At 44.9% G+C, this 13,327-nt stretch overlaps 1 protein-coding gene across 2 annotated transcripts; it reads left to right on the top strand.

The window, feature by feature from the left end:
- Positions 1–264: 264 nt before the first annotated feature.
- LOC101102598 (pregnancy-associated glycoprotein 1-like) lies at positions 265–9,290 on the top strand. 2 transcript variants are annotated; one of them, XM_027959354.3, is made up of 9 exons: positions 265–394; positions 1,412–1,562; positions 2,542–2,659; positions 2,758–2,876; positions 4,076–4,269; positions 5,198–5,314; positions 6,980–7,121; positions 7,209–7,307; positions 8,990–9,290. In XM_027959354.3, the coding sequence occupies exons 1-9, from the start codon at positions 297–299 to the stop codon at positions 9,137–9,139; spliced, it is 1,188 nt and encodes a 395-aa protein (XP_027815155.2). In that variant the 5' UTR covers positions 265–296; the 3' UTR covers positions 9,140–9,290. The 2 variants fall into 2 exon arrangements, with proteins under 2 accessions (XP_027815155.2, XP_042098588.1); XM_042242654.2 differs by lacking the exon at positions 5,198–5,314.
- The last annotated feature ends 4,037 nt before the right edge of the window (positions 9,291–13,327 follow it).

The raw sequence follows: 13,327 nt of genomic DNA, 5'->3' as shown, positions 1-13,327 counted from the left end.
GCCCCTAGTATCAATTTTCTTGATTTTCCTATCATTTTTTTCTCCAAGTAGGCAAGGTTCTCCATCTTCTTAGATGTCCATGCAGATCAGTTTGATTTTCCAGCCAAGCTTCAAAGAAGAGATTACTGTTCAATTCTCTGTATTCCAAAAAGCTTCAAAGGCCACTTGCCAAGGACAGTGATGAAGGTAAAGATTTTATCGAGACCTTTGTGTTTTCTTCAGATCTTTTAGTGGCCTAAAGGGAAAAGTAGGGTAGGTCAGAGCATATATAACTAGGGGCTCCCGGGCACCACCACATGCTACAAACCCAAAGTTCCCTGAGTAGGAGCCAGGAAAGAAACATGAAGTGGCTTGTGCTCCTCGGGCTGGTGGCCTTCTCAGAGTGCATAGTCAAGTAAGTATGGGGACTGAAGCCACATCATATTCCTTTCTTGGATTTCTCTTTTCATATGATTATTCTTCAAATCATCAGGTTTAGAAGGTAATGAAATGTTTCTCTAAGATTCTTAAAGTTCAACTCCTTATTATGGATAAGTAACTTGCTATAGGAACTATGGATCCCAAGGTCTTGGTGTATATTTGGGTTGCACAAATCTTGGGGTCCAGTCAGTTGCACAGTCTATGCAGATGTCAATGTGGTACTGTGGAGTAGCACTTTTCTACATTTTTTTCAACGTGACCTCTTTTTTCCTAGCCTATGTCTTCATCTCTGTATCACTGTCATTTATCTCTCCATCTCTTTGGAAGTCACTGGGAGTGTGTTTCTCTTTCTGTTGTTTTCTTTTAATTTTTCATTTGACTTGTCCTTCCTTCTCAAGCCTCTGAATTTCCCTTCCTTGTTCCCTATATCTTGGATTCTTCTTTCAACTTTCTCTTCTCTTTCAACGTGGAGAAAGATACACTGTTTTACACTGTTTTGTACTGGACAAGCAGTGTGAGCACAGCCAACTCAGACACCTCTTGCATTTCAAATTGCTCCCTTGTAAAAGAGGATAAGAGTTCCCCTTCTACCTCCTTCCTTGAGGTACTATGAGAAGGAATGAGTGGCATGGCAACAGCAATGCTAATGGCTGTAATTGTTGAGACTTTCTATTTATCAGGTACCTTATATGCATCACTTCACTTATCCCCAAGATATTCTATTTGGAGGGTTTGTATTGTTACATTCCAACATTTTACCAAAGGGGAGATTGAGACAACGCATTGTCATATATTTTACCGAAGATTGCAGAACAGAACCTGTATTGAAGTCTATGTCTTTGCCATGGTATATGCATAAAATTCTGATAATAATGTGCCTCATAAAAATGATTAGAAAATACAGAGGGCCATTACAATGACAGTTATACCTTAACACTGACAGATAATTTTAGCATCTTCTTTATTTTCTTTGTCAAATGCTCGGTGAAAGAATACCTCTAAGGAGAGTGAAGACCATGAGAAATACCGTCAGTGGAAAAAACATGCTGAACAATTTCCTGAAGGAGCATGCTTATAGACTGTCCCAAATTTCTTTTCGTGGCTCAAATCTAACTACTCTCCCACTGAGGAACATCAGCGGTGTGAGTATTTTGGGAGGATGGTGTCCCACAGAGCCTCCCTGGTGCTCTAGTCTAGTACTGGGGCTCATCTGGAGGTGCCAGGTGGGATGTTGGGGTTGGGGTTCCTGCAGGAGGCAGAAAAACTGGAAAACCAGGACCCCACCCAGAGGAGAAGGCACTCTCTCCTCAACTGTTGGTCTTTGTGACTGGGCCCAGCAATTACCAGGTGGCAGGTAAACACCCATTTCTGTGTCAAAGATGTGTCATTAGTTTGAGGGTGATTATTGCTTCCGAAGTGAGCCACTCAGTTATAGATGAGTGAACCATCACTCATATAAAAGGTAGAACCATCTGCAAAGCAATTGTGAATCCCCAGGTAGAGGAATTCAGTTTCCACAGATGCAAGAATGACAGCAGTAAAATGTTACTGAACCTGTATTCTGAGTATGGCCATAAGAATCATTTTGGTTTCTATTTTTAGATTTGAAAAAGGGCTTATTTTGTCTTCAAGATGTCTTCAAAAATGGCCATGTCAGCCTGAGAGTTAGGCAAAGAGTAAATATATGTCAAATGAAACGGTCAACTGTGTGCTGTTGATTGGGTATAGTCTGAGTTTAGAGGGAGTGGGTGGGGTTGATCAAGAAGGACCTCTTAGAGAAGCGGGTGCTAAGTCTGGGTTTGGAGAAACTACAGAGCTTCTCAAATGAAGGCACCAGGACTTCCCTGGGTGTCCAGTGGTCCTGGACGTCCAGTGGTTATGCCTCTGGGCTTCCCATGCAGGAGGTACCACTTCAACGCCAGGTGATAGAATCAATATCCTGCATAGAATGTAGCACAGGAAAAATATACCAAATGCAGATATGTCTGTGATCAAAGTCTGTGAGCTGCACGGCGGTTAGAAAGTGATCTCAAAAGATATGTGACACCTAGATGGAAGCAGCAGTGTGGGAATAGAGGGTAGCCTGTTCTGCACTAACCCACTCCATCCTTCTCCCTATAGATGCTCCACATGGGTACCATAACCATTGGAACACCGCCTCAGGAATTCCAGGTTCTCTTTGACACAGGCTCATCTTTTTTGTGGGTGCCCTCTATCTCTTGCAAGAGCTCAATGTGTTGTGAGTACAGACACCCCCTATCCGGACCATCTTTCACCTGCCCTGCCACCCTGTTTCCACCCTTGGCACCTGATGACACTCATCTCTTGTGTCTGCAGCTACACGTGCTAGGTTCAGACATCTTCTGTCTTCCACCTTCCGGTCTACCAATGTGACTTTCAGGATCACCTACGAATCTGGGAGAATTAAAGGAATTGTTGTTCGTGACACAGTTCGGGTAACAGTGTAACAAATGCTGAGTCAGGACTGGCTATGGAGTGACCACTGATGGCAAAACAGATGCAGGACCATCTGGCAGGACCCTTCCTAGCCTAAATCCCATAGATATTGGCCATCTTATCCACAGGGTCATGTCTCTGGGGAGACAGGGCTCGTGGTGACACATAAGCAACCAAATTAGCTAACCCAGAGAGTTGCTTGAGGTTTGGACTTGCAGCTCCTCTGCCCATTAGCATTTCAAGGTTCATTTTGCTGGGAGCAAGAAGAAGGGATAAAAGCACAAACTGTTATATTCACAGATTATTCCAGGCACTTTCAGGTAATAACTGGTTTTATCCTGCAATGACCCCACACAGCAGGTGGTCTGGTTAGCTCATGAGACATGTGAGAAAACTGAGGTGCAGGCAGCAAGGGCCTTGCTAAGGGCACACATGTGGTAAAAGGTGGAGTTAGGCTGGCTTTTCAGGACTGAAGTTGCTGTGGGGTGTTTGGAGACAGGATAAAACTGATCTCTGGACCCCGGGGGCAGTCAAGGGCTTCAGGTATCCACAGTGGGAAACTGGAGGCCTGAGAAGTCAAGGGGCCTGATAAATGATTTCTCACTCTAGAGGACCCTTGAGAGTCTAATAAACCTACGGCCTGCCTCCCCCAAAATACTTGAGTTGTCTCCCTCTGTCTCATTCTCTCTCATACGCACTCACAGAAATATACACATATCCTTAAAAGTGAATTCCCAAGGCAGTAATTTCATAGAACCCTGCAAGCAAGATTGTGTTTTTGGCTTCTGTCTTCCTGGACAAATGCAGAATCCAGAGTAAATTACAGAGAATGCAGTCCATTCCTGTCATTAGGTGACAGTGATGCCAAAGATTAGGCTCTCTTGCTCTCGATTGTTTTGTCCACAACCTGGCACCAGTGGGACCTGGCTTGACTCTTAGTCACGCCGCTTGTACAGAAGCCACGAGGCCAATTTGACTCATTCAGGTGGTGTTTTTCAGAGGGGCAGATGTTTTAAAATTCACAGCATCTCTCAAATGGAAACCAAATTTCCCTCCCAGCTTGATCTAACCGTCTGTGGGCCACCAAGGACAGAGCCCAGCCTCAATTCTTCTCTGAGGATCTAATGGCAATGCACCCCTTCCCATTCCTAGCCCCACTTCACACATCTGTAAGTGGCAACAGTCTTCTCTCCCACAGATTGGTGACCTTGTAAGCACTGATCAGCTGTTTGGTCTAAGCACTGAGGAAAATGGGTTTGAGGGCCTACCTTTTGAGGGCATCTTGGGCTTGAACTACCCAAACATATCCTCTGCTGGACCCATCCCCATCTTTGACAACCTGATGAAACAAGGTGCCCTTTCTGAGCCTGTTTTTGCCTTCTACTTGAACAAGTAAGTCTGAGATGGACAATCCCTTTCTCCAAATTAGCTATAAGATGCTTTCAGTTGCACGAAAATTATAAAATGTTTGATAAAGAAGTATCCTGAGAGATAACTTAACACAGATAACTATGGCCCCAAGGCCCAGTTGGCTTCACCCTGGCTTTTATAAATCAAATTTTGTTGGAACACAACTCTACTCCTGGGCTCAAGACAAATAACATGATCTAGGGGAGTGAGTGAGTAGGAAGGCTAATGGAAGGCAAAAGGAAACAAGTTGAAGGAAAAGGCAATATGATTTGCTTATGAACTTGATAAGGAAGGAAGGAGAAGGATGGTGGATATCTTTCCTTCCTCATTAGCATTCCACTGGGAGCCCAGGACCAGCTACACAATTTGTAGGAGCCAGTGAGAAACAAAAGTGTGGGACACAAAAGTGTGAGACCCTTTGTTCAAGAAATATTAGGCATTTCAAGAAAGGGAGAGCAGAGGTGTGGTCCCTTCTGAGTGTGGAGCCCTTTAAACAGTAGACATCACAGGCCAGTTGAGCCAACCCTGGGTGACCTGAACCCACACCCTTAGAACTCCCAGGCCTTGATTTTCCTGAAAAATGACAAGGTGCACAACGAGAAAGCCAAACGCTTCAGCATCCTGTCCTCTGAGGGTGTCTGAGCACTCAGGTTGCTGAGGGTCCAGGGCGTCTTCAGAAGACATAGTGGGTGGAGCCCAGCCAAGTGATACAGCTTCTAACCTCCTCTGTGCCACTCATTAGCCAGTAACAGACCTCACTCTGGATCTCAATCACTCCAAGACACTATTTCTGCATCTGTACATGGGGACCTTATAAGGGCCTGGTGGGTGGACAAGCACAGCTCTTAGACAATGGTGTTGTTACTGTCTCCCAAGGATTCCCCCCCCCCCCGCCGACTTGTCTCTACAGAAGCAAGCAGGAGGGCAGTGTGGTGATGTTTGGTGGGGTGGACCAACGCTACTACGAGGGGGAGCTCAACTGGATACCATTGATCAAACCGGGCCGCTGGACTATACACATGGACCGGTAAACCTCTCCCTCTGAGGACCAACCCAAGTGATGCTCCCATTAATTTTCATAGACACAGGCAGACACACACAAATGCATTCTCAGATACACAGTCACACAGACATATATACCACCGACAACAACCCAGACACACAGACACATGGAAACATACAAGCAGACACATATAAACATACACAGAGACACATAAAAACAGGAAGGGCTAGTCATAGATACACAAGCACATACAGAGACACATACAAACACACACACAAACAAACACACAAGCACATAGATACACAAACAACCCATGGGTTATAATCCTTAGGCCTTCTGAGCAAGGCTCTGACAAGGGTCCTGAAAGGGTCAAGACAGGTCTGTGCCACTGGGACAGTGCTAACCACTGCCCTATGAGATGGGGAGCATGGTTAGAGGGCTCTACAGTGTGATGAACAGAGGATCAGGGAGAATTTCTCCAGCCTGATATGATAAGCCAGTTATGATAAGATGACCGACTGTCCTACCTAGGATAGGATATCCTACCTAGGATATAGGAAGTTCTCAGTACAGATAAATGTCTGTAAAAATAGGGACAGTCCTGAGAAAATGGGGAAAACTGGTCTCCTTTGGGAGCAGCTACCTAGAAGTGGAGAGAGGTTGGCTGCAGTCTTAAGACATGAAAGCAACTAATAAAAAAAATACCCCACGTTCTTGGGCACACAGTGGGACAGGGGCTATAATAGAGAATCAGGAAGTTGTGATCCAGGGGTCACCCGAGGACAAGAGGCATAACAGACAGGATTCTATGTGATACCCTCCGACAAAAGCTGTGGGCTAGTCATGCATTTCCTGGCCAGGGTCTTAGGGTCTGAGCTGGTTGTAGGAGCAGTGCTGGGAGACACCCTCTCCCAGAGGAGCCCACCTGTCCCCCTACTATGAGAATCTGCTGCCCCTGCAAATCTCCATCTTCAATCTGTGTGACCTGTTATTTGTTCTCCACCGGATACAGCTCTCTGTAGGTTTCTTACTGTTTTCTCAGTCTTCATTCTCTCATTGAACAGACAAGCATTGGGTGTCCACTGTGTGTCAGGCAGTTTAGGGAGGCAAGGAGAATAAAACTCGCCCTCACATCTAAGAAGGCAGATGTACATGAAGTGATCACTCACATAGTGACTAGTGACTTTGGTACATGCTAGACATGAGGAGGAGAAGGCAATTGCAACCCACTCCAGTACTCTTGCCTGGAAAATCCCAGGGATGGAAGGGCCTGGTGGGCTGCCCTCTAGGAGGCTGCACAGAGTTGGACACTACTGAAGTGAGTTAGCAGCAGCAGCAGCAGCAGACATGAGGAAGGGTACACAGAGAGTGAACAAGACAAGAGACTGATAAACACCGGGGGAAAGACTTCCAGAAAACAATACAGTTAAGGTGTAATCTGGAAGATGAGAAGAAATTTCTAGTCAAAGTGGAGTGGAGTCTTCTAGGGAGAAAGGTCAGCTTGTGTCAAGGTACAAAAGATCCTGGTGTATTCAAGTACATCATTCGAGGATGTCAGAAAAGGTGCTGTGTCGAGAGCAAAGGAAATGAGGGCAAGAGACGAAGCACTGTTTAGGAGACAGTCGGGCAGGGGAGACTCTGGGAGACTCAGAATGACCTTGATGCCCATTTTCTTCTATTGTCTCTCAGCATCTCCATGAGAAGAGAGGTTATTGCTTGTTCTGATGGCTGCGAGGCCATTGTTGACACCGGGACAGCAGCAATCAGAGGCCCAAGTACACTGGTCAATAACATACAGAAGCTCATTGGCGCCAAGCCACGGGGTTCCAAGGTGAAGGGTCATGCCCCAGGGTCACTCCCAGTTTCCACACACAAGAAGGATCTCCAGGGCCAACCTCTCCCCCTCTCTCTCTAACAGCACTGCGTTCCATGTTCTGCGGTCAATACCCTGCCCTCTATTATCTTCACCATCAACAGCATCAGCTACACAGTGCCAGCTCAAGCCTACATCCTCAAGGTGAGGGGACAATACTGAGGGTTGGTTCTCAAACTGGAGCTTGCAGGAACCCTTGGGCTGTTGCTGGGAGGAGGGTGCCCTCTGGAGGCCATGTCACACCATTCCAGATGCTGCAGAGTCCTGTGGCTGGGCCAGTGCCTCCCACAAATCCAATCACTTGAGAGTAAAGAGCCATGTGGGACACTGATCTTCCAGAAATAAATGTGGAGACATCATACCATGCTGGCATGGTGGGAGTCAGGGAGAGGGGAACACTAAAGTCCACAGTCCAATAAGAGCTTCAATTTAATCTGAACTCTTAGGTGCAAGAGCATGAAATTCAGCTCTAGCAGTCCCTGAAATAGGCCATGTTACAAGGAGAATGGCTGGGGACAGTCCCAGTGTGATTTCCCAGCATAAGTTAACAGTCTCCCTTCTCTTCTCAGTTTTCCTGGTTTCGATGATAAATTACATGGTCAGCCTAGTTCTCGGCTGTATCTTTCCCTTGCTCTGGCCAGGTGCCTCCTTTGTGAGTTGGGGTACCCGACCCCTCTATGTGATGTTTGATACTAAGGTGAATAAAGAGTGCACAGTGACTACTCAGGCCTGGCACCAGGTGGAGGCTTCATGTCAGCTCCCTGCGAGAGTTCAGAGCAGGCTGATGAGCTCAAAGAAGGCTTTGAGGAAAAGAGGGAATTTCAGGAATTCTAAAACCACAAACTCATTCAGCCTCATGGAGGGTTACTTGGTGCTAGGCAAAACTGCACTGGATTCCATGCAAATGGCATGTCAAGGTTGTCTGCACTGGAGCACTGGGGACTTACTAGGGGTGATGAGGGCTACGGACTGACCAGTGGGGATGGGGAACCGGAGTAGTTTACTCACCGAAGCCTGGAGTGGACAAAGAGGGTGAGTGTGCGCCGAAGGCAGCTTCTCAGAGTTCCTGAGTTAAGTCTTCAAAAAGTGTTGTGGGCACTGCTCTATTTAAGATGGATAACCAACAACGAGTTGCTGTATAGCACAAGGAACTCTGCTCAGTTATATGATAGCCTGGATGGGAGGGGTCTCTTTGGGACTAGAATACCCTTATGCACACAGTTAAGGCCCTTTACTGCCCACCTGAAACTCAGGATATTGTTAATCAGCTATACTCGAACACAAAATAAATTTTTTTAAATAAACTATGGATTATGTGGATGCAGGAGGAGAGCCAGCATTCTCTGAAGAGAAAACAAAAAGCAGGAACCAGAAGAAAAGAAACAGGGAGTGAGGGAGCTACAGACACACTTATTCTTTTCTAAATAATTATATTGAAGTATGGCTACTCTTCAGTGTTGCATTAAGTTCTCCTGCACAGCAATGTGAATCAGCTATACACATAGAAATATATTTTTTCTTATTCTTTTTCATGTGGTTTATCACTGAATATTGATTATAGTTCCTTATGCTGTACAGTAGGACTTTGTTGTTTTTCATTCCTCTGTTTCCCCATCTCCCAGTCCTCCACTCACCACACCCTTCCTCATGACATGTCTTCAGCCTCTTTGATTCTGGATGGACTCTCATATCCCCTGCTGCTGAGAAAACCCCTTGATACTTACCAAAAGAGGGAAATAAAGAAAAGAATTGTGCTGGGTCTGGATATTTGGAGAAGTCACCGGTAAGGGCTCATGCTGACTGGTGTGTGTCTCTGACTTCCCCAGGGTTCTAGGGGCCGCTGCTATTCCACCTTTCAAGGGCACACTATGAGTTCATCTACAGAGACCTGGATCCTGGGTGATGTCTTCCTGAGTCAGTATTTCTCGGTCTTTGATCGAGGAAATGACAGGATTGGCCTGGCACAGGCAGTGTAAATAAATGCTTGAAGTGGTTCAGTTATCAGTAAAGATACTCCTAACACACACTCACTCACACTTTGTGCACTGCTGCCCAGGATGCTGGTAAACTGTATTTGGTGTTCTGCACACCCTATTCTCAGTAAACAATAAAGGGTTTCGCTCTTAATGGTGTGGATACAAATGGTTGCCTCTGTTTGTGTCTGGGAGTGATGGTTCTAGACCCAAGTCTGAATCAAAATGGAGAGAAGCCCTACTCAAACTGGCTTCAAGGAAAAGGGAGACTCATTGAAATGATTCTGAGAACCCAGGACAGAAGAATCAGAGCAAATACAAAGATCTCAGTGACTGGACCTAAAAAATCAGAAGTCATCAATTCTTTCTCACCTTCCCTCTTTCCCTTTCCTCTTTTTTGATGGTCTTAGCCTGGCAACTTTCTTCCTTAAGGCTTCAACACCTAGTGAGGGAGTTCAAGCTGCCTGCCCTAGGGTTTTAAATCCTAAAGGCATCACCTAGTAAGGAAAGAAGATTGCAGACATCAGAGTTCAAGGGTGTAGTATGAATGACTAACCTCAGGTCACATATACAGCCCCAGATCAGCCATCCTCGCAGGGACATGGGGTCTTATGACTGGCTTCACATGGTCTCTGGTCCTGACCAGCCACACACATGATTGTCAATTACTTCCAGAACTACATGACTGAAGCTGAGGAGAGGCAGCCTCAAGGACAGCGACTGGCAGGTACTCTAGGCCATGAAAGAGTTTGTGATGACCCGCCAACTCCACCACCTCCTCATTCAGAGAAATTATAAGTGATAATGAAATAGACTCTCTTCATCCCATCTCAGATTATCTTATCACTGGGCTTCTCCTTCAGGGACGTTTGGGTGAGGTACTTCATGCAGAGTTGGTTCCCTCTTGTTCCCACACCCCAGTCACCAGCTCTCTGCCACATATGCCTCCTCTATCCTTTCCAGTTCCACTTGGTAAATATTTGCCCCAGTGGATCCCTGAGTCATCCCCCTCCTCCAGGGCCCAGAATGCCCCTTCCTTGGCCTCCGATGCTGCTGGGGAACATGCAATGCATGTATCAGGAGACCCAGGGTACGCAGAGAATTCAGCCTTTCTGAGCTTCCTCCAGGGGTGGAGCTACAAACTATTTGCTTGGAGCTGCCATGGTTAGGCACTTTTGCAGTGGACGCATCTGTTCTTCCTATCTGGAGGGACTCAGTAGATGCCTCAGCTGAGACAGCAGGGGTCACAGGTTGATTTCCTTTCAGATTTACTGGTTTGATCTCCTTGTTGTATAAGGGACTGTCAAGAATCTCCTCAAGAACCACAGTTCAAAAGCTCAATTTTTTGCCCTTCACCCTTTCTTATGGTCCAGATTGCACATCTGTACATGATTACTGGCAAAATCATAGCTGTGACACTGCAGACCTCTGTAGCAAAGTGAGGCTCTGGTTTTTAATACATTGTCTAGGTTTTTCATAGCCTTTCTTCCTTCCAAGGAGCAAATTTTGTGGCTGCAGTCAAGGTCCATAGTGGCTTTGGGGACTAAGAAAACAAAATCTGCCACTGTTTCCACTTTTCCCTCATGCATATGCCATGAAGTGGTGAGACACGATGCCATGAATGTTGAGTATATTTTTGTGAATATTTTTTTAAATGTTGAATTTTAAGCCAGTTTTTGCATCTCCTCTCCTTATCAAGAGGCTCTTTTGTTCTTTTTTGCTTTCTGCTATTAGGGCAGTGTCATCTTCATATCTGTGGATGTTGATATTTGTCCCAGCAATCTTTATTCCAGCATGAGAATTATGCAGTCTAGCTTATCGAATGATGTATCCTACCTATTAGTTAAATAACCAGAGTGAGAATGTACACCTTGTCATGCTTCTTTCCCAGTTTTAAATCTTTCAGTTATTCTGTGTCTTATTCTAAGTGCCGCTTTTTGATCTCCATGCAGGCTTTTCAGGAGACAGGTAAGGTGACCTGGTACTCCCGTTTCCTTAAGAATTTCCACAGTTTGTTGTTTTCTACACAGTGAAAGGCTTTAGCATATTCAGTGAAGCATACGAAAATATTTTCTGGGATTCCCTCTCTTTCTCTATGATCCAATGAATGTTGGCAATTTGACCTCTGGTTCCTCAAACCAGTTTCTACATCTGGAAGTTTTCAGTTCAGGTATTGTTGAAGCTTATCTTTAAGGATTTTGAACATTACCTTGCTAGCAAGTGAGATGGGAACAATTGCATGATAATTTGAACATTCTTTGGAATTGCTTTCTTTTGGAAGGAATGAAAACTGACATTTTTCAGAGCTGCGGCCACTGCTGAGTGTTCCAAATTTGCTGATATATTGAATTCAGCACTTTTAGAGCCTCATTCTTTAGGATTTTTAAATAGCTCAGCTGGAATTCCGTCACCTCTCCTAACATTGTTTGCAGTGATGCTTCCTAAGGCCCACTTGGCTTCATACTCCAGTATATCTAGCTTTACATGAATGACCCAAGCATCATCACTATCCTGGTCTTTATGAGCATTCTTGTACAGTTCTTCTGTGCATTCTTGCCACCTCTTCTTAATCTCATCTGCTTCTGTTAGTTCTTTGACTTTTCTGTCCTTTATTGTGCCCATCATTTTATAAAGTGTTCCTCTGGTAGCTCAAATTTTCCTGAAACGATTTATAATCTTTACAATTCTATTATTTTCCTCTAATTCTTGCACTGTTCACTTATGAAGACTTTCTTATCTTTCCTTGCTATTCTCCAGAAGTCTGCATTCCATTGGGTATATTTTTCCCTTTCTCATTTGCCTCTCATTTCTCTTATTTTCTCAAATGTTTTTAAGGTCTCCTCAGGCAACCCCTTTTCCTTCTCACATTAGTTTTTCTTGGGAATGGTTTTGGTGACCACCTCTTGTACAATGTTACGAACCTCCATCCATAGTTCTTCAGGCTACCAGACATAATCTCTTGAATTTATTTTTCATCTCTAATATAAATTCATAAGGAATTTGATTTGGGTCATAACAACGGTCTAGTGGTTTTCCTCACGTACTTCAATTTAAATTTGAATACTGCTTGCTTCTGCCTAATTTTGGTGCCAGATCACCACTCACCAATCCCAGTGAGTGTGGAGCAAAAACACACAATTTGAGAACTGTTACCCTGGGTTTGTACTTGGCTTTTCACATGCTTAGCTGTGTGAGCTTGATCAGGTCTCTTAACCTCAATTTTCTCATCTGGAAAATGGGCACCATGATGATAATTCCACCTTCTAGATTGCATGTGTGCCTGCTAAGAAAAAATGGCCCTGAGAGGGATTTCTGGGTTCCTGAGTCTGGAACAAATATGAATTATTCTGCCACACGGTGAGAAGGAAATCTGTTTTGAAGTTATGGCTTGCCATCCAAAAGTCTAAATATTGATTCAAGCCAAATGACATCTATTTCTGAACCCCGACCCAGAACCCTGATTGAGCCGATGCTTCTGTTTTCTGGACTCACACAAGAGCTAATGATTCAACTCAGTTCAGTCACTTAGTCGGTTCCGATTCTTTGCAACCTCATGAATTGCAGCACACCAGGCTTCCCTGTCCAACACCAAATCCTGGAGTTCACTCAGAATCACGTCCATTGAGTCAGTGATGTCATCTAGCCATCTCATCCTCTGTTGTCCCCTTCTCCTCCTGCCCCCAATCCCTCCCAGCATTAGAGTCTTTTCCAATGAGTTAACCCTTCACATGAGGTGGCCGAAGTACTGGAGTTTCAGCTTCAGCATCATTCCCTCCAAAGAAATCCCAAAATTCATCCTTCAGAATGAACTGGCTGAATCTCCTTGCAGTCCAAGGGACTCTCAAGAGTCTGCTCCAACACCACAGTTCAAAAGCATCAATTTTTCGACGCTCAGCCTTCTTCTCAGTCCAACTCTCACATCCATACATGACCACTGAAAAACAGTCATAGCCTTGACTAAATGTACCTTGGTTGGCAAAGTAATGTCTCTGCTTTTGAATATACTACCTAGGTTTGTCATAACTTTTCTTCCAAGGAGTAAGTGTCTTTTAATTTCGTGGCAGCAGTCACCATCTGCCATGATTTTGGAGCCCAAAAAAGTAAAATCTGACACTGTTTCCACTGTTTCCCCATTTACTTCCCGTGAAGTGATGGGACCAGATGCCATGGTCTTCGTTTTCTGAATGTTGA

Source organism: Ovis aries, unplaced genomic scaffold (assembly GCF_016772045.2).
Source record: "Ovis aries strain OAR_USU_Benz2616 breed Rambouillet unplaced genomic scaffold, ARS-UI_Ramb_v3.0 scaffold_87, whole genome shotgun sequence".
Taxonomy (NCBI): Eukaryota; Metazoa; Chordata; class Mammalia; order Artiodactyla; family Bovidae; genus Ovis; species Ovis aries.
This window is presented reverse-complemented; position numbering and strand designations above follow the sequence as displayed.

Excerpts from the sequence above, each read along its gene's own strand:
- LOC101102598 (XM_027959354.3), top strand. The coding sequence starts at position 297 with ATGCTACAAACCCAAAGTTCCCTGAGTAGGAGCCAGGAAAGAAACATG. Across the intron at positions 395-1,411 it reads TTCTCAGAGTGCATAGTCAA|AATACCTCTAAGGAGAGTGA; the intron begins GTAAGTATGGGG and ends GCTCGGTGAAAG. Across the intron at positions 5,315-6,979 it reads TGGACTATACACATGGACCG|CATCTCCATGAGAAGAGAGG; the intron begins GTAAACCTCTCC and ends ATTGTCTCTCAG.